Here is a 22,076-nt window from a genome sequence, read left to right as displayed (position 1 = left end):
CTCGCTCGAACAGGCTCCAGGGTTCGAAGATTGCTTCGTTGCCCACACGGAAACAGCGAATAGGTTTGCTGGCTGGGCGCAGGAGCATTGGTGAGGCTGGTTGTAATTACGTATTGAATGGATCCCAACTTTTTTCAGCGTATTTTGGCAAAAAGCGAACACCCCTCGAACCCATTTAAGCTATAGAACCACGTGACAATCACAGGATCGAGGGGAACTCCCTCTTCACACCTTTTTACGTGTGTCCCAGACGTCGATTTCGTCCCGTTCGGAACCCGCGCCGCACGAAAATTGTCAAAAGGCGGCTTTCCGCTCTCCCGTGGTTTCGACCAGACTGCACGCGAATAGTGAGATAGTCCCATGTTTTCCTCCGACTCGCTGGCTCACTCACGCAAACAGGCATCGGTATCATCTTTTTCACCCGCATACTTTTGTGAGATTTGTTTATTAAAGAGTCGTCTGCAGATATAGCCAATGCCACAAGCACGAGAGCTCAAAGTCACTGCTTTGAAGCGTTCTTCCGTGGAACGAGCACTGTTCCACTCAAAGCGCTCCAGGCTTTCAAGAAAATGCTTCGTGTCATCCAGGGTGGTACTGGTCGGTGGTTGGGACCCCTCTCTGGACCGCAGATAGGGCACAACAAACGAACCGGGACGACCGTGCGGGCCACAGCGCGACGAGATGCCCGTCGTGACATCAACAGTTTACGGAACTCCCGACGATCCCCAGCGTTCGGACGATGCCTATTACGCCAGGTACGAACACTGTATCCACCCGAGATAAACATCGGCTGCGTCATTTTTTTATCTTTTCGAATTTACTTTTGCACGACTCAAACAAATGTTTTAGATTAGCCAGTGGCGTTCTAAGGGAGCGGCGCTTCCCCTGTAGATGCTACAAGACCACTTTACCACCGAGGGTAGAGCGTACTCTACCGCGGATTTGTGCATCCCCGTCATTGTCGAGGGCCTGTCGAAGGGAGCGGGAGTGATCATTTCATCGGCTTTTTCTTCGAAAACCTGTTCCATGAGCTCGGATGGAACAGAAAGCAAGACAAGATGGACGCATCGAGGCTGGAGTCACTAAGAAACTACAAGAAACGACAACAATCGTGGTCCATCTTCAGTTCGGCAGCGGTGCTTTGCCAACAAGCATGTAACAAACAAACATCGACTACGATGTTTGTTTGTTTTTTTCTACGCTTCTTGTTTTTGCACTGCTGCCGAACGCAGCCGAAATTCCTGTCTGTATTGTGCCGTGTACTGTGCCGCCTGTTCTACATTTTATCTCATCGGTGGAGAAAGAAGGAAGAAAATTTTGCGAAAGCGAATGATGATCTGCGCCCAAGATACGAGTTGACCTCCAATCAGTAAAATATAGTGTCAAATTCAATAGTGACACCTGCGACGAGGCTAAATTCGATCTCCAATGAGCTAAAATCATTACCGAAGGAAATTCCACAACTGATACAATATAACTATGAACTACAACAGAAAAGGCAGGATTTACGCGTTAGACTAGATGATCTAGAAATTATTAGAAGACTGAATAGCCTACAAATCAGAAGAATCCCGCCACAAGACGACGCAAACGACATTCTAAAAAAGATGGGTGAAGTATTGGGTGAAACAGTGGACGAAAAAGACGTATTGGTGTATGCTACAGGGTGCCTACGTTAAAGCCAACGGAAAAAATATAATTGTGCCATTCCTGCCACGATCCAAGAGAAATGCACTGCTCATGAAAGCAAAGAAGAAGCGGATGACAACTGAAACACTGGGCTTCAGTGGTTCGGCTAACGGTGTTTATATAAACGAACACTTAACGCGACAAAGCAAGAAGCTGACGGGCGCTGCTAGCAAAAAAAAAGAAAACGGAAGTAGGCTGGAAGCATGTCTAGAACAAAGATGGCAAGGTTGATACCCAAGCTGACGTAGCAAAATGGGTGTAGGAAGAAAACTGGTAAGATTAGATCTTTTATAGCAATTCCTTTAAAATTCAGGAAAAACAGCCATGTAAGTACTTTACGACTGAAGATTTTAATGAAACTGGAAGGTCAAATTTCATCTACGTTCTCAGCTATTCACATAAACGCAAGAAGTATTAATGGCAAAACAGACGCTCTTGTTATGTTTTTTTATTCGCATTCTGTACGTTTTAACGTGGTTATCTTTACCGAAACAAGGTTGAACAAAAATGATCAACCGCCGCATTTTGGTAACCACAGCTGTGCCAACTTAACGAGGGACAATCAAATAGGTGGGGGAATTCTTATATATGTCGAAAATTGCCGCCCTTATTCAGTAGTGGATGCTTTCACGATAATAAACGAAAATGTTGAATGCCTCACGGTACATCTTGAAGGGGTATTAGTTGCTGCCACATACCGCCCCCCCCCCCCCCCCCCCCAAGGAAACGAAAGCAGTTTTATTTGATTTTACGATCGTTTGCTCGGCTTGCTCGCTCCGAAGTTACTACCATATTTCTCAATGGGTGATATCAATAATAATACACTCAGACACACTACATGCAACAGATTAATAAAATCACGATGTGCTACGGCTGTAGCAATTTTATAACTCTGCCAACTGGGGTCACCTTAGGAAGTGCCACCTCAATCGATATCTGTGTAACAACTTTAATCACGAGTCATGCCATGGCCGGAATATTCACGCAAGATATTAGGAACCATTTCCCCATTTTTCGGCCAGCCTCTATTCCCAACAATTGCAAAGGTACAGAGCAAGAATCATTTCAATGTCGCAGAGTAAGTGACGAAGCACTTCAAAATGTCAAGGACTTAGTTGATAATGAAGACTGGAGTGCGGTATATTTTCGAAGAAAATCCTAACCTAGCTTAAAGTGAGTTCATGGGAAAAATGATGCAACTATATGATAACGCATTCCCCATAAATATTGAAAGAAAACGAAAAAACAAAGCTCGCAAGCCGTGGATTGACAATCTTCTTTATAAGAGAATTAAAAAGAAGAACAATTTGTACCATCACTGTATCAAAAAACGGGATAAAAGTATACTAACCGAATTTAAAGCAAAAAAAAAAAAAAAACGAAACAAACTAAATTGTGACATTAAAAAAACAAAATCGGTGTATTATCTTCGAAGATTTTAAGGCATCTTCGAAAATCCGAGAAAAATATGGGATACCGTGAACATTCTAACAAACAGGAAAGACACGCAAAATAATCTGCAGGAACTCAGCATAAACAACAACTAGATAAGCGGCGTGGAACTAGCTGACACGATGAACCAATATTTTATCAACGTGGGAGTGCCAGATAAGCCCCAAATAACAAATTCATGTAATCATAGTTCTTGTATTCCATGGTCAACTATGCTGTCGCCGACAACTCCAAGCAGTACATAAACAAATAATGGAGCTGCAATACAACGTAGCTCCAGGACTTGACAATATCAAGGTCGTCCCAATAAAGAAGACATCACCTACAATGAGCAAGACTCTATCCAAAGTTACAACAGCATATTTGCAACGGGAATTTTTCCTGGTGACATCAAGGTCGCGAGAGCAGACCCTGTATACAAAAGAGGAGGCGAAAATCACCTAAAAAACTATCGTCCCATATCGGTGTTGTCCGTCTTTACAAAAATGTTTGAAGGTGTTTTAAACAATAGGCTAGTAAACTTTTTCAATAAACATAATGTTATTACCGCACCTCAGTATGGCTTTCAAAAAGAAAATTATACCAAACTGGTACTCACAAACTTCAATGATACAATCGTAGATAAAACTAATTACCCTAGGATTATTCTTAGATTTTAGAAAAGCATTCCATACTGTTTTGTCAATTGGAAAATTATGGTATACGTGGTGTCGCTTTGAAGCGTATATCATCATACCTAGAAAATCGCTTTCAATGTGTTCAAATTAAACATGTACTATCAAGAAAGTTAGAAATTAAATTTGGCGTCCCTCAAGATTCTATTTTGGGACCAGCATTATATTCCTAGCACATATTACGATATCATGACCATTCCAGATTCACCAAAGTTAGTCATGTTCGCCGATGACACAAATGTATTTTTCACTGGTAGGACAAAATCGGCACTAGAAAAATGAGCAAACGTATACCTAACAAAGCTGTCGTCCTGGCTTAAAAATAACGAATTAAAACTTAATACGGATAAAACAAAATGTATAATATTTAGACCAGTAAATAAACCCAGCGATGGCTCGATTTGTATCAAATTTGAAGATAATTTAATGGAACAAATATAGGATAAAAAATGTTGGGTGTTTGGTTCAATGAACAGTTATAATGGACAACCCATGTGACAAAACTGAAGTCAGAACTAAGCAGGTCGGTTGGTTGCATGCAAATAATAGCAACGTTTGTTTCTACCTGGTAAAACAAAATGCTGTAATGCTGTTTGCTCTATTCTAAAATATGCTACGGAATTTGGCCTTGGGGCACAACAGGCGTTTCCAATTACGACAAAATAAATGTTATACAAAAAAGAGCGCTACGACTCCTCGAAAAACACAAAGGAAATAAAACCAAATTTAATAGCTCATACAATATCGCGAAACACGCAATTCTTAAGGCAAACCAAATATATTACTTTAAATTATTGCAAGCGATATATAAGAAAAGTCTCTATGAAACAAATCAAAACAGTTCAAATAAACGATTTACATTTCGACATGACAAAAGAAGAAAGCCGAGCATGCGGACAAACTACGGAAAACAAAAAAATGAGTTATCATGCACCAAATTTGCTGAATCTGGTTGACAATCATCTTGATTTTTCTGTTCCTTATTTAAAATATAAACAAGCTGCAAAGATCATTCATATAACACGCAATGTCACTTACTCATAATCACCAAAGCTAAACCTGCCGACATCGATATTATCTTCATGACTCTGCGGTGTGCATAGATTTAATGCTTCACCATGTCATCATTCTCGTGCGTATCTGGGATGCATATTCTACTTGTTCGTGTTTTTTTCTGATGACCACTTTGGTTTTGCCAGAAATCTACTATTTTTTTATTTGTCCATATTTTTGTCCCTTTTTGCCTTTCGGACTGTTCATAGCAACAAAGGGCTGTGGAAAGTGCTAGCTGATGTTGCTTCTGCTTCCGATTATATCGCCGTTCTCCCCTGCGGATCTTGAATGAGTCTTCTTCTGTGCTTTAGACCATGTTCTTGTTTCATTCTCATGGCGATTTTGTTTTGCGGGAAATATATTCATCCTTAACTGTCCATATATTATGTCTCTTCTTGCCGTTGAAGCCGTAACTTTTTAAGAGCAACTGAAGGCTGACAAGTGTTTCTGTTTGTTCTGCTGCCAATTTTATCGCAATTTCATTTAATTGTATTGCTATCTTAAAGTTGCTCGGTGTTTTAGTCATGAAACGTGTCGCCGGGGTATTTCTTAGCACGGCAAATGTACTCTGCGTGCTGCTCTGAACTGTACAGGGGGTGAGGCAAAAAAGCCTTTCGCCCCTGCCTCCCTACCCGGCATTGCCGGTGAAAATCCAGATAAAGAATGAAAAAAAGAATGAAAAAAAGAATGAATAAATAAGCTACGTTTCATAGTAACAAGACTTCAGCCGTCTTGGGGCTTAAAATCATGGTTGCCAGTTATGTGAAGCTTTATCTGAAATCGCAGGAAATGCGTTTCCTTTATCCAGAAATGTTAAAGCATTTCGCGACAGAGCAAAGCAATATATCGCGTGAGCTTCCTATACTTCGTCTCACCCTGCGATGGACTAAAGGCAAAAGCTACGAACCACCAGATCCAATTACGAGCCACTTAGAAATCGCCTGCTCTTTCGCTTCGATGAACGTTAGTGAGTGATTCATCAATTTCACATTGCAAAGAAAGCCATGACGTACAGTTTCTTCGGAGTGCCAAAGCCATAGAAATGATGCAACGCATTTTGATCGGGAGCATTATTCGTTCATCCTGAATTAATGTTAAGCCTGTCATAGCCTATTGTGGAACGTGATTGGACCTGGCGGCCCGTAGCTTTGGCCTTTAGTCCATCGTAGGATGAGACGAAGTATAACACCGTTGAGCTTCACAACACCGGATCAAAAGCTGAGAAAATAGCATTTCTAAATTTTGACGATCTACATTTGCGTCTGTCCTGCACTAAGCAGCAACATTGTGGCACCCATTACAATAGCGGAGAACAGAGCGCCAGTACTCTAAGCGTAGTCCAGTAAAGGCCTGTTCACAGATGCAGCAGAGCGCTCCAAGCACATAGAGCGCTGACATCGCGCCAAAAACGTGCTGACGGGAGAGTTCATCAGCTTTGTATCGCACTGTCAAAACGTTTGCTCATGGCAGACGACAAGCAGCAGACGACACGTGAACAGCGTTATATCAGCTCTCTGGTGTAAAATGAGAACCAGCCTTCAGTGGCTCTAGACCAAAATGTAAGATAATACTCTTCAAGTGAGGACAGCGCGCTACTCGCGACGTGCCGATAACGTTCGCTTTTCACTCTCTGTCTCTCTTTCTCTCTCTCACTATGGTTTCAAGCGGCGCCAGCATATGACTCGTCGACCCGTGGGCACGGTGTAAGACGCAGAAGGAAGACAGCAGTGCACAAGACGGCTCGTGCCGCCTCATGCTCCACACGTGCAGAGCTCGTACGAGGTAGTCGCACGTGCAGAAAGACGACGGCGTACCGGGGTGTCATGACAACGAGATAATTTTTTGTCGCTCTTACGCAGTTTCGCCGTTTGGCCGCCGGCGACACTGTCAGCCGCGGGCACGGTGGCCGCGGAATAATGCAGCCTTTCGGATGCCCGTCGAACGAACGCTATCTGATTCCTCGCGCCGCGCATTCAGCCCCGCCGTGTCCTCACCTAAAGAGTGTATCTTACACCGTGCTCTAGATGCACCCTGCCAGCATTTGAGGCTGGCCGGGAATTCCGATCCTCTCCCTTTGTGTATTCGGAATAGCTTGTAAAGATGTAAGTCAACACGACCAATACAGATTTTGCAATTACCGAAGCGCCGGGGAGCATGCTACAAGCGTAGTTACACGCGGTGCACGTGCTGGTGCCTCTAGCCTTAACTGTTCTAAATCGAAGGCCTAAAAGAAACGGCATCTTGCACGCACATTATTCAACGCCTTATGTGGGCTATTTACTTCGAATATTTTATACGAGGAAGGCGAGGGCGTTCAGCGCGTAGACCTACTTTCCCATCATTCTCTTCGATGCTTGAGTAGTTCAGAGATAGGTCTATTCCGGTGCACTGATTGGCGCGTCTCAATGAGCGTCGCCTGATTTATGGGACGCTTTGGGTGCGAATTTCCGAAGCGTGTTCACCTAAGCCTCGGGCCCCCCCCCCTCCTCTCTCTGCCCCCGTTAAACCAGACTATGCGACGTTCATGGTAACTCGGCAAACAGAGTTCTGTCACTGGCCCTGTTGACTAACCCCACAAGCTCTTCTGAATATACGCTCCCGGAAATACCGCACGACACCCAGCGACACCGACACGCCGCTACGGACTCGCGGCAATCGTTCGGCATCTCATGGCGTCCAACGACCCAAGCAGCGCGAGGCGAAGGTTGCCACGGAGGGCGGGTCGAACCGTGTATGGCACACGGCCAAATCTCGACCGCCTCCGACGCCGCGATACTAAAGCGACGTTGTTGTCTTCTAAACAGCGGCAGGTTATGCTCCATTAGAGGGGTACTCCCGTGATTTTCTTTAGCTACCCCAACTATCAGTTGATTTATTTATTTATTTTACCCTCAGGGCACAAGGGCATTAAAGAGGGGAGTGTGGAATAATAGTAATAACAATACAAAAGGAGCAATGAACAAAAAACTCAAACAATTGGGAACATGAGGTTGACAATAGAAGTACAAAAAAGAGCATGGTCAATAATTGATGTGAGAGATGCAGGTAAGCAGTTCCAATCACTAGAAGTTGTTATAATAAAAGAAACGTAATAAACATTAGAGTGACGAAATGGTGCATCAACTTTGTGACGATGATCAAGGCGTGCTGAAACAAGGTATGCGGGAGATTATCATTTAAACTTTGAGGTAAGTTACATGGTGATAGATTTTATGAACAAGGAAGATTCGGTAAACCATGCGCCGATGTGCGAGGGTTGGAAGTAATATTATGCTTTTCATTGGCGTTACGCTTGCCGTGCGGTTATAGTTGTACAGTTTAAAACGCGTAGCTCTCTTCTGAATACCTTCAAGTGAGTTGATAAGGTAGATGGTTGAGGGATCCCAAATGGCAGCTGCATATTCGAGCTCAGGCCTAACTAGTGTTTCGTAAAGAGTCAGTTTTAATGATGCTAGAGCTTGAGGAAAGTTACGTTTGAGAAAGCCAAGCATTCGGTTAGCGTTGTTAATCACGTAGTTAATATGAAGTTTCCAGGAAAGGTCGTCGCTTAAGATCACGCCTAGATACTTGTAGGAGGCCACAAGTTCCAGGGGTGTGTTGGGAATATTATAAGCAGTAGTAAATTTGGCTTTGCGGGTTATGCGCATGATGTTGCATTTGTTAATGCTAAGCTCCATTGACCAGAGTTTGCACCATCTAAATATAAAGTCGAAGTCATGTTGTAGTTTTTGCGAGTCCGAGTCATTACATCATAAATAGCACAATCATCAGCAAAGAGTTCAAATGAATAAGAAACCATCTCATGCAAGTAATTAATATAGATGAAGAAAAGTAAAGGCGCCAAGACTGATCCTTGGGGTACGCCAGAAGTGACGGGTGCAGAGGAGGAGTTCATGCCGCTACATGTTACAAATTGCGAGCTATTAAAGACGTTAGAATCAACGTTGAGTTTATTTAATTTATCCAAAAAAAGTCTCCGATTCTTCGAATCACCAAAAATTTACTATTGCGACATTTAGAATGGTTACTGCGAAATTAACGGGAGGAAACGATGCGAAAACCAACATTCAAATACACCCGTGCTATTCAGTGCCGCGGCGTCGGAGGAAGGCTGGCTCGCAGGTCGAGCGGCCGACCTAAAATGGACTATGCTGAGCATTTGCTTCGGACCGCTGCGCGGGTACTGGAGCGAGCTTCCAAAACATTCGTTTGACACCATGAAACTGGTCGTAATCCGTTGGGATAAAAGTCTACAATCGAAAGAGTGAACCCACGCTTGAGCTTGACGTCACTTTACAGCGGAGCTGTTAAGGACTAGTTTCCGCAGTATCGTGTCCGCGGGCAAACAAATGTCGACACAAAACTCTCGACAGCTACCGTCATCTGTGAGCGACGGCGCAAACCAGACAACCGGCTGGCCGGTTATCTGGTTGGTGCCGTCTCTCATAAATGGCGTCAACCTTTCCAGCCTTTCCACTCTGGTTTTCACCAGAGAGCAAAGGCTGAATTTCTCTACAAAACGATTCCGATGCTAAGCTTCTTCTATTTTGTTTTTGGGTACAAGTTCGCCCTATTAAAGGGGAACGTTGTCCATTTCTAGGTGGTCTTTGATTTGGCTGAAATTTGGCGGGCCGCATCAATCACACTTTCTCAACTAATAGCCACTATATTTGATAAAAATAAAATTTTCCCCTGCAGGTATTGAATTTTTAAGTTACGCCGGCCACGAGGTTTCCAGGACGCAATTCTATACTGGCAACAATTAAAAATTCCTACTTTTCCTTACCCGCGTACGTCACAGGCGGGCAGGAGGACGAGCGACTCTGGCAGCCACGGAGTGGCTTTCCGGACCACAGTGATGGAGATTATTTTTTCACAGCTTCAAGGCTAAAGTTATTTGTAATGTGTAGCAATCTGCTCCGCGGTACATTGTAGAAACAGTGCCGGGAAAAAAAGCTTATTTTTTATTTTGTTTTCATGAGCGAAAAAAACAAAAAAAAACGTCCCCAGTCTACAACGGTGGCCAGTCACGTCAAGGTGCTTTTGCGGGAGCTGTGTGCCGAGAGAACTAGTGTCACGTGAAATATTCTCACTTATACATGGAGTAATTTATAGCCGCGTGCTGCGAGTTCAGTAACCTTCTGCAGGTAGAACAGCTTCAAGAGTGGCAAGCGCAAACTCAAGCAGGCTGTGGCCACTGCGACATCTGTTCAAAGAGGAGCGGCAATAACATCGAGAAATACTGTACACAATGTAGCCCTAATGTCGTAATTTTGAGAAGTCACATTTGTTATTTACAATTGCTTCAGTGATTTTTCTTTTAATTTTTTTTTTTTATAAACACTATGTATGTTTCGAACCTCGAATCTAGCTCGAGCTACTCTCGGAGTTCCACTCACGTGGCCGATATGTTAAATATGAGGAGTGAAACGGTCGAAACAAAGTTCAAGTCTGAGTTTAGATATGACTTTTGACACATTGCTATTCCTGTCTGGTATTACAGAGGTTTATGGAGCAGGTGTTGAGCTCCATTAAGGTGCAACCCCACCCTTGGTTAGTGTGGTTCTGAACCTACAGATGGCGGTGGGATCGCCTTCCAGGCCTGTAGATCAATGCGAGAAATCGCGTGCGGTGGCGCTTCGATACAGTTGGATATTCTACTATATCCAGAATTTGGCATCCCTGGTTTCTTGCTTGGTTTTCTCTGCACGCGCTTTCTTTGGAACGCGCACGGCTGCGCCAGTTCTCGCGCAAGGGGGCCAATTACCTACGCTCCAAGCTCACGTCTCCAGCAAATGTAGGCAGAACAAAACGCGAAAATCGTCCTGAGCCAAATGGCGAGACACATGCCCAACAAAACTACCGACGCGTTGAAAAATATAAAATTGCCTGTGCGCCGTTATCGGAGATTTCAGAGGCCAATGACACATATTACAATGTGATCAGATTTATACTGATACAAATGAAGGTGACGAGAGGACGAACAGTGAACTGAAAAATAAAAGTTTAATCGGCGAACTTGTTCCAAACAAAACAAAAAAAGTAAACAAAGAGCGTCAAGGCAGCAGAAAAGCAGGTGGCGATACGGCAGCGTAACAAAGAGCGTGAGCGAGACTGACTCGACAAGGTCGCTGGCAGTTGCTTATCTAGAATGCGTCACGTCACCATCTCGAAAGTTCGGCAAAGAAGGTTCGAGCGTCGCGCGTTCGGGGCGAGGATGAACTGGCACTTTCGAGGACAAGAAAACAGGGCGAAAGTTCCGTCTGGTGCAAGAATGAACGCGAATCTGAAGTCCATGACCGAGCGTTGCTTTCTCGGCTCTGCGGGCGGCAATATGACGGGCCGGCCCTTTGATCGTGCATCTGTTTGGATCTTTGTGGATTTCCAGCAAAACGTGATGACGTCATAGTCTGGTTTCCAAAATTCTAGCTTGAGGAATTAACTACCTAAAAGAAAATACTATTTTTTGGGCGGTCATGTATCTCATTTAGGTAGCTGGGTGTTTATTTTGACCCAAACCACGAGACTGGAAAACACAAAAAATGACACTCAGGTTTAGATGTTGAGTTTGGTAAACCCAAAGTAGGACTGGTGCGGGGGTCATAATAAAAATGCCGAGGTTAAAAATAAACTCGCAGCAATAAAGAATAATTATTAATTTTAATACGAATTCGGTGATAAATGCAATGACTGACCATGCAAAGATTCTGGGTCTGTTGATAGCTTTTGCACATAGTTTAAGCAACTTGCAGGGTGTCACAAAAACAAATACATGGTTTTTTTTTACCGCAAGAATAAACTAGGCATCGCCGAACGCTCATTCTCCGCCCATAGGTAGCGCTAGAGATACAACCATATGTCAAAGTTTCAGCCCAATACTATACCTTTTTCAAAAATTATAAGTGATTTTCTGAAAAGTTCAATGGACAAATAGCTGCCGACAGAGTTTTCGAATACATGGGGCTCTATGGGCACCAGAAACAAAGAACAGGCAAAAATGGGCTCCATTCTTCCCATTGGAATTTTCAGAAAATCACTTAAAACTTTTGCATAAGGTGTCCGTTTGGGATGAAACTTTGGCATCTGGTTGTGACCTAGCGCTACCTTTGGGCGGAGAATGAACGTTAGGCAGTGCGAAGTTTATTTTTGTGGTAAAAAAAACAACCCTGTAAATTGTTTTTGTGACATCCTGTGCCAGTCTTAGTTTGGTGATTCATGCGCGCATGTAGTGGTGTGCAAAAATGAAAGCGATGCAAACGGGTAGGCTTTGACGTTGTATAAAATATAGTGTAAGCATGCGCATGGTACGCTGATTAAGAATGAAACAGCCCTATGTTTTACACTAGCGTTGAGCTTGTCGAAAGTTAAGGGTGCATCAAAAGCTAAAGCTTGCACACATATACTGCTCAGGCCATTGTGTTTGAATGCTCCATAGTAATTTATTACCCTCAGATTTGGTGTAAGCTGTCTCCTGATTGCTTACAACAGAAAGAAGAAAACATTCCAACTCTGGGTTGGCAGAAAAACTCCACCTGCTGACGGCCGCCAATCATCTCGGCGCCGATTATGAGTATTCAATGCATGCCAACGGTCGCGTGCTTAGAACGAGTTTTTCCCACGTGATTTCATACGATCGCAATTGTTCTTGAAAAACAACAATGTTTAGTCAGGCAAGCGGTCATATGTGAAGCTTAGAATATTTTCTATTGGTTGTGGCACACGTGGCAAGTTGCACAGGTTTTTTTTTTTGTTTTTTTAGAGTCCGCGAAAAAGAATGCTTCTGGGCTACCTTGGTCTCTAATAATTCATGTGGCACACAAAAGAGCACGAACTGAATCGCCGTGGGAAACGAAAACAATAATGATAAAAAAACGTGTAATCACGCGAAAACTGAGGGCATTGCACATATACAGAAGGTAAGATTTGTCTCACTAAATACATTACCAATAAAGTATTTGGTTTTATACTGCGAGCGAAGCGGAACATACAAGTACGAGCATACTGTCCTGAACTACACTTCCAGTGAACAAGCGCACCATCCAAAGCACCGAGCTCGCTTTTATAGCGTTTGGGGCGCTCAAACCTTTGAAAAAACAATTGTAATCAATTCTATTTTTCAATTATTTTTATTAAGTGCGCGTATGCGTTTTTCTTTTTTTTACTTTTACGTTCACGTGCCATTTTCTTCGTTATATAATATTTTTCCAGAAGTCTGACAACTATAGTCTGTTTCATTATAAGTAAGAGCCACATAATCAAAGATGTAGTCAAAAAAAAAAATAAAAATAGAAAAGAACACGAATACACATTAAAAATGCGATGTAACGGCGCATTCAAAATTAGTCGTTAGTTTTTTAGAGAGCAGCAGTTTCGTAGGACGACATTGTTACCCGATGAAGGTTATAAAAAGTGCAGTGCAACTGTTAGCTCGGGGTCTTTAACGTGCATTACGCAGTATATGTGATATACGATCGCACGACGGTAGGATGCAGATGGGCGACTGAACCCAGAGTCCCTGCTAAAGCCCCTTGATAAAGGCGTTTTTTACAAGTACCGCCAACCATTATTGTGAAAACGCGAGACACGTGCCACGAGCGGGAGCTCCGCCGCCATTCGTCTTTCAAGGGCCAGTCATTATATACCCGTGCCCACGGTGCCCGTGCCACACGGGCAACTCGAATTCCATTTACAACGAATGACATTTGAAGGATTGGACAATCAGCGCGCGACACTCCGAGCGTGGGGCGTTCCACGCGCGACAGATCGCGAGCCGATTCGTTGATCACATGAATGTCATTCGTTGTAAATGACATTTGAGTTGCCCGTGTGGCACGCGTGCCACACGGGCAACTCGAATGTATTAGTGCTGCGTCGCCATTTGTGTCCAAGGGCCGGTTGAGACACGGGCCTCGTGCACTGGCACCTTTGAGGTTATTTGAAAGACCAACGTAAATACATCGAGGGGATTTAGTCCCTGCACGCTCGGCAGCGGGAGCTCCGTGCTTTGAACGGAGCTCGCACTCGAGCATTTCTCCATGTGCTCTGATCTGCGGTGCCACAACACACTGGGCCAACGATCCCCCACCGCACTTGATTTACCCTGTGAGCTACACCAAATGAGCTACACTTAGAGTATCGGCAATTTTTCCCCCGATATTGTTTTGGGCGCCGCCATGTTGGTGGCTAGTAACAAATCAAATGCAACTGCCGGTCGTCATGATTCAAAAGTGCGACTTCCTCAGCAATAGTTTCGATGTCAGGAAGCTCACGTAATATTGCTTTGCTTTGTCGCCAACTGTATAGACATTTGTGGAGGACGGAAAAGCTTTTTCTGTGATTTCAGATAAAGCTTCAGATAACTGACAACCACCATTTTAAGCATCCATATCTGTATGAAGCGTAGCTTATTTAGTGGGTCTACTTTAGCCCGACCGCATAGGCACAGAAACAGAACGAACAGCTTAACTTCGCGCTCTTGGCGCTGCTTCAGTGGCTTCATCAGCCCGTAGCGTTGGTTGCGCTCCGAACTAAGGTAAGCAAAGCAAATATTCAGATATTAGGGTTTCACAAGCCAAACCAACAAAAAGCACTTAACAAGCCCAAATAAAAAAAAAATTATTGCGGGTTTATTTTGACTAACCATAGATCTTTCGACATGCAACCGAAATCTCAGATTGGCCTCCGTCGGATTGCGGGCACCTCGGCCGATATTTAAACCCGACAAATATAGATTCATAGGCCAGCGCGTTGGCTGAGAGGAGCTGAGACGTTTTAATGTCATTGCCACTTAAGAGCCACCGAGGTGGTTTTTGGAACAAAATATAGCCCAACCATTCCGACAAGCATAGTTTGATATCGTAAATGATTTATGCAAGTGATAAAAAACATTAAAATGTTTTCGCATACGTGGCGGAATCTGAAATGGCAGATTGCACCTCATGGCGCCCATTTCATTTGGATCGCGTCGGGCATGTGTACCGACGCACAGTAGAACGCGCGCAAAAGTAGCTGTGGTGCACTCGCAGCCTCGCGCTTGTTGTTCTCACATCTCTGGCTCGCTCACTGCGGGCATCCAGGCATCTGACAGCCTGACATCTGGCGCTTCTTCTGTCTTTCACGTGCGCTCCAAGCGGCACACGACGGAAAATGCACATCAAGCTGTTCTTGAACACGTGTCGCCATCTGTACTTTATATTAAGAAACTACAATTCGCCGTAACTGAATGGGAAAAGTTTGAGGTCTTATAACATTCTTAACGTGTAATATATCGATATGGAAGTTCTGGAAAATGTAATATCGAAGGATGCTTCATAATTTAATGTCTCGTTATTTTGATTAGTTGACGTGATTCCGTTTTTATAGCGCCATAAAACATTACAATTTTAAACTTCATTTTTTATTTTAAAATATACATTATCTGTACAGTTCGTTGCTTACTTTTTTATTTTATTACATCTAACCGAACGCTCACGTAAAATATCGTGGACAATGGGACGTTATAACTCGAGAAATAATTTTTTCAATATTAGAGACTGTAGTCTATTACAAGCCAAATAATTAACTAACAACTAAAAATAATCGTAATATCAAGACATTAAAGCATTGTTGAGAAACTGCTCTTTAATTTGTCACTAATTTCATAATTGTAAGATACATAAAAAGAAAGTTATAAGCCATCGGAAAAGCACCAAAACGTCATGCACGGTGGGGTTGCACCTTGATATACGATAGAGCCTTTGCTTGGCTTGTCAAATGGCTGGCGTGCAATATTTTCTCGCAAAAGCAATGCAAACGTCTTTAATTTATTCTATTCCGGAAAAAAATTTATATAGGACTGAATGGATTTTTAAAACCATGAAAATAATAATGTCGTTGAGGGGCGGTATGCAAATTTACAGCTGATGAAAACTGTGCTAAACCAATACTTAGCTTCAGAAAATCTTAAAAAGAATCCCTTCCTTCCAATGTGCACTCGTCGATGAGTGTTTAAACAAGTGCATTCTTCTCCGAAAAAAAAGACATAAATACGAATGCACATTATTTAGTAACTTTGTTAACTTTATTTGAATTAAATATCTTATGCTGCATTTTTGTACCTTACGCAATATTGTGTCTTCGAACAAATATTCCTTATTTGAAGACGAACAGTGTATTTGTGTCTTTTATACGCATTCTATTGCACATTGATGTTGGGCTTGGTGGTTGCGGAGTTCTTTTAATTGTCATTTTAACACAATCTTCATGACCATTAACCTCCCATCTGGTCTACACAAATGCAGTTAATTCCATTCTATACATTTTATTGTTCACGAGAATCACAGTCTACATGGGTCAGGTCACAGCCCAGCACGCGCATGTTCGCTGCTTTGGAAGGCGAGCAGAGTACGCGCCACACGCACGAACGCTGAAAATGGCGCAGACCAGAAGCGCTTTTCTGAAATTACCTATAGATATTTTATTAGGTCACTTAAGCACCAAGCAGCATGTGCATGCAACAATAGAAGTTACACGTGCTGGCGCCTGCAACGGTAATTTTTCCAAGGAAAATCTCAAATGGGACGTTCCTTCGGGTTATACGAGCGTGTGGGGCATCTGTACCCACATTCCAAGCATTTTCCGTGGTGCTTTGGTAATTTCTCAAAAATTTGATTGCCTGACTCTTCGACTCTTCTTCGCCATTCAGCTTCTGATTAAGGGAGAACAAATGCACTAGTGACTTCATTAGGCTGGCGAGCCGCGGCTTGAGCAAAAAAGGTTTTATCAAAAACCAAATTGCTTCCGTTTTTTTTTTTTCAATTTCTCATAGTTAAGCACGTCAAGGTCATACTTTGTGCAGCTAGAGATTACCAACAACTTCAGACAGCACGAACGTCCCCGGTTTCTCGCTGTTTCACGCGAGAAAGGCGGGCGCAAGCGTACCAGACCTTGCTGCCCGCCATTGACATTACGTTTGGGTGTCGGTGTAAACTGGGCATAAACTGGACAAGACTATGTATTGGTTTCGGCAGTGAACAAGATATAACTTTTTTTTAAAACTAATTAGGGTGAATCTGGAGGAACGAGAGAGCATTTCGAAACCAGGAAGCCATCCCCATTCAGATTATGCCTTTGGACTAGTTAGCTCAAAAAATCGGTACGCAGGGTAACCGGACAAGAGCTCACCCGTTTTCTCTCAGACTCGGACAAAAGCTCACTTTCTTTTTTTTTTTTTGCTACCCGGGCGAAACACGGGCTTGGATAACGTACGGACGCGATGCACATTGCACCATTTTTAGGAGAACTGGTACCCCATCCCATGCAAAGGTGTCGACGATAAGCCATAACAGGCAGAGAAGCAACGTTTTGGGACCGAAATTCAGCTCACAGAAACTGAATGGAGTTGATGAGATCAAGATTGCTTGACTCATTGTATTTAGGAGCGTCCTTGTGCATCGCCCAAGAAACTTCGTGAACCTATGCTTTGGAACCCTGAAGAGTGACCGAAGAAGCGAAGCCACCCTTTGGTGTGCTCGCTTTTTTATTGTGCTTATGTTACGCTAAACGCCCACATAAAGGTTGGGCGGAATGTCTCTTCTTTACTAATACATGGGTTTTTTGGGGTTCAAGGTAATATTTAAAGTGAATGGCTAAGAAAATTAAATTCTTTCGGTCAGTATGAGTCGTAAGGGTATTTGAAGTCAAGGATTATCTCAGGATGATGTCAAAGAGAAACTGAAGCAAAACTGTAATATATAAACCATCGAGTTGCGAATTTAAAAAAAAAATATTTTGAAGGAAAGGGAGTTGGATATTTGGACAATTACAATATTGATGACCTATTTAGAAAGCTTTGCCAAATTTTGGATAGGCTGGCGTTCTTTGCATCACAGCTTGTGCCGGAAGGACTAACCTACATAAGGGTAAAGTCAACCGGTGACATTGGCGACCTGCTGGACTACTTTGACTGTACGAATGGCAAAGGCCCCTAATGTTATGCTTGTGCTCCTTATACAGTGGCATCAAAAGCCAGGCAAGTGGTCAGGGTGGGGGGGGGGGGGGGGGGGCATGGGGTACGGCCATGGGTCCGAAATTTTTTATTTTGCAAGGGCCTCCTCTCCTCCTCCCCCTCATAGAGCATTTTGTCATGGGCGGTCCGCCCCCCTCCCTCCGAACCAAAATCCTGGCTACGTGCCTGACTAAAACGAATTCTTCCCTTTGCCTGACTGTGCGGCGACGACGACCGCAGTTTCCCCCGAAACGGTGGAAGATGTACGACGCCACTCTTCAAGATAGAGGCCGGACAAACAACACCTGCGAAAAATGGAATAGTTGGTTCCAGAAGCTTGTCGGCCACGCCCATTGAAGCGTCTGGAGGCTGATTGAAAGCCTACAGCAAAATCAGACACTCGTTGCCACGACGTTGAAACAAGCCCAGAGAGGTGAGCCCCCAATAACACGGGCGCAAAAACAAAACAAAAACAAACAAAAAAACACTTTTTTGCAGATTTGTCTGAAAAACATTTGCGAGGGGTTCCAGGTGCACCAGGATCTACCAACACTGCTGGAGCTAGTAGAAAAATGCATTCGCTTCTAACCGATCGCTAAATAAACTTGATTTTTCTGCCCCTGGATGACTCGTCAAATTTTATGCGCACTTCAAGAGAAGAACATGTGGCAGCAGAAACTGAAACGTCATAAACATAATTCTTACTACTTGGCACAATACAAAATGCATCGCAACCTATCTCTATCACTGATAAGAACGCGTAAAAAAGAATATCACTCTAAACTTATATCCGAAAGTCATGGGGACTTCAAGAAAACGTGGAATGTGATTAACTCTGTTATTAAGCCAAGATCGCAAAAGCAAACAACTCCTGTTATAGTCACGGATGAGACTGCAGACGCATTCAACTCTTTCTTCATTAATCTTGGAGACCACCTAGCTAACAACATTGCCAGCGGCAGTGCACATTCCGTTTCTCTACCTGACTTCCTTCCAAAAACTTTTATTTTTGAAGAAATTACGAGTATAGAAATTGTAAATCTAGTTAATTCAATGTCTAATAAAAAATCTGCAGGTTCTGATGGCATCTCAGTTAAGGTCTTAAAATGCAATATTGATGTACTTAGCTCTCCAATGGAACATATCTTTAACCATTCTATAACAGAAGGTGTATATCCAGATTCACTAAAAATCGCTAAAGTCTGCCCAATACATAAATGTGGGAACGTTAATGAACCTGTAAATTATAGGCCTATATCAGTTTTAAGCACGATTAATACACTATTCGAAAGATTAATTGTACGACACATTAACTCATTTTTAGAAAAATGCAATATTATCACCCCGCATCAACATGGATTCCGTCCAAATAAGTCAACTGCTAGTGCTGTTATCTCTCTCTCTCAGAAAATAAATGAGTCCTTAAATGACAATAACATTAGTATCGGTGTATTCTTAGATATTAAAAAGGCATTTGATACCGTAGACCATAAAATTATAAGCAGTGAGAGAGTGCAGGCGAGCTGGTAATCAATCAATTCTTCTTAATAAATTACAACGATATGGTTTCAGAGGTCACTCTTTGAATTTCTTTACAAGTTATTTGTCATCTCGTTCGCAATTCGTTTCTTTGTTAGATCATAAATCCTCGATGAGACAAATAAACACCGGAATTCCCCAGGGTTCTGTACTGGGACCGATACTTTTTTCATTGTATGTTAATGACTTACCTAACATGGCTTTAAACTCTGACATAATAATGTACGCTGATGATACCGTCTTAATTTACACGCACCATTCATTGCATAACTTACTAAACACAATCAATCAAGAACTTACAGTTCTCCAGGAGTGGTTTAATTCTAACAAATTGACTTTAAATATAAATAAAACTAAGTATATAGTTTTTCGTTCCAATAAAAAACTATGTTAATACCGACTGCTTCCGAATTTGCATCGGAAATTCAATCCTGGAAGAAGTTAGTTCATTTCAATATCTGGGAGTAACATTAGATTCTCATCTTCATTGGCAACAGCACATTATAAATACATGTAAAAAGTTAACGTACGCTTGTTATGTCTTACTGAAGGCGAGACAATGCTTTGACACTCCCACGATGAAACTTATATATTTTGCTATATTTCATAGTCATTTAACATATTGTATTGAGGCCTGGGGCGTAACTTATGACACTTACCTTTTGCCATTGATTAAATTACAGAAGAGAACCCTCAGAATCTTGACATACTCCCACTATTCCCAACCGTCTCATATCATATTTCATCAACTTCACATTTTCACATTTCTGGAAATTAAACAATATAAGATTGCTTGCTTAATAAATAATATTTTAAAATCAAACAATCCACTGCCAGCGAACATCTTAATTAAGGGTACCCGATTAACAAGGGCGAACACATCTGGTCACTTTAACATACCACGGTCTCATAACGTATACGGCGAGCGACTGATGCAATCATGCGGAACTAAAATCTGGAACACTTTACCATCTTCAGTCACCCAGTCAGGCAACTTTAACAGCGCTTTGAAATACTATATTTTTCTAAATAGAACATGTCTCCCACCATCCTGAAACTCAATCGCATATTCTGTTATTGAATTCATAAAAATTCATTTCACTTTGAATACACTCGTGCTCCTCGTGTTTTTATTATATAATGTATAAATTACCGGATATAGTTGAACAAGTCACTTTCTACGTTTATTTTCTATTGTCTTGCTTTCTTTTTTTTTCTTTTCCTTTTATTGTATTTCCAGTAATATTTCTTAAGAGTGCTGCCTTCCTAATATGTTATTATTAAAATGGGCCCAAACTAGCCAAAAGGCTATGGGCCCAGATGGTTCTCAATAAATTGTACGATGCAACTCATGACAATAAACTCGATTGATTGATTGATTGATTGATTGATTCTTCTCTAATCAACAAACCATGCCCCTGTCAGATTCAATTTATCGTTGCATTTTAGTGTCACAGGCACGCACCTAATTTGTCCGCACTCGTCTTAAGACCAACATTAAATTTTCTCCTGGTGAGCTTTTGTCCGGATCTGTGAAAAAATGGGTGAGCTCTTGTCCGGCGAGCTTTTGTCCGATGAGCTTCAGTACGGTGAGCTCTTGTCCGGGATTCCGAAAAATCGGAAGAGTTGCCCTTTAAACGCTTAGTTTCTCCTGTTATTTGCCGTTTCATCATTCATAAACCATGTTGGATTAACGTGAGACCGGTGTAGGGAATAAACAGTTAAACGTAGAAGAGACAGAAAATACACAGGACGAGGTCTCGAACTCAGCTAAGTCGTTTATTTAGTCCATCTCCTTATATAGTCTCAAGAACATTCCCACCGACACAAAAGCACGAAGTCTATAGAGTTCAAGCGCCACAGTATCCATCACGCAATGCAAGAATGTGGACAACACTACAGGTGGACGCGATAAGGCGACATCCATCCTCCTTAAAGGGTAATTGCAAAGAAAAAAAAAAGTGTTTTTTGAAACAGGCTAACCGGGACAAGCATGTCACAAAACAAATGTTCCGCGGAAAAAATAATTTGTTTTTTAGCAATATTTACGTCACAGGACGTAATTTAGTCGGAGTCAGAACATCTCCACATTTCAAACTCCCGTTCTTTCGACCGCCGCGGAGAACTACGCCCCGCCCCTCACTCTTGGATTTGCTCTTTTTTGTTGACTTGGCTGCTGAGTTGAGCGACGCAGCGTCTCGACTTCCGGTAAGATCTGGCAACAACGCACGCTAAACATGGCACATGGCGCCGGTATTGTTTTGGTTCGACGATACACCAGGAGCTGCGGGGTTTGCTAGCACATAGCGAAGACGTGACCAGAGAAGTGCCTCTGTGATGTTCCCGGAAGACGCAAAGTATCATTCGTAATCGTCGTGTGTGCTTTGAAAGCGAAGAGAGTCACAGGGTCCACGAGTGTGCAACCACAAGCCAACGTTCACGACAGCGCTGCTTTGACATCGGCGATCTCGTTCTGTTTAGAGCAACACGGCGATGCGCCAAAGAACTGAAACGTTTGTGGTTTTTGTGGTGCAGTGCTTGGAAGTAGACACCCAACACGGAGCGCAAATTGGCTGTTGTGAGGTTGAGGTTAAATGGATTCAGTCCCGTCGTCGTCAGCTGATCCAGTCAAACTGGTCCAGGAGGACGCGGCGAGCGTTTTTAAAAGTAAAGGCTAGCCCACA

The 22,076-nt window shown here is 42.7% G+C and overlaps 1 protein-coding gene across 1 annotated transcript; it reads left to right on the top strand.

Moving 5' to 3' along the window:
- The first annotated feature begins 681 nt into the window (after positions 1-681).
- On the top strand, positions 682-20,447 carry LOC115328695. Its single transcript, XM_042294716.1, has 2 exons — positions 682-755; positions 19,832-20,447. The coding sequence occupies exons 1-2, from the start codon at positions 682-684 to the stop codon at positions 20,445-20,447; spliced, it is 690 nt and encodes a 229-aa protein (XP_042150650.1).
- The last annotated feature ends 1,629 nt before the right edge of the window (positions 20,448-22,076 follow it).

Source organism: Ixodes scapularis, unplaced genomic scaffold (assembly GCF_016920785.2).
Source record: "Ixodes scapularis isolate PalLabHiFi unplaced genomic scaffold, ASM1692078v2 PGA_scaffold6__148_contigs__length_123643588, whole genome shotgun sequence".
NCBI classification, from domain to species: Eukaryota; Metazoa; Arthropoda; class Arachnida; order Ixodida; family Ixodidae; genus Ixodes; species Ixodes scapularis.
Note: the sequence above shows the minus strand (reverse complement) of the source record. Positions and strands in the feature narration are given on the sequence as shown.

Coding starts and splice junctions, on each gene's coding strand:
- LOC115328695 (XM_042294716.1), top strand. CDS start 682: ATGCCCGTCGTGACATCAACAGTTTACGGAACTCCCGACGATCCCCAG. Junction 756..19,831: donor GACGATGCCTATTACGCCAG/GTACGAACACTG, acceptor AATCCTGGAAGA/AGTTAGTTCATTTCAATATC.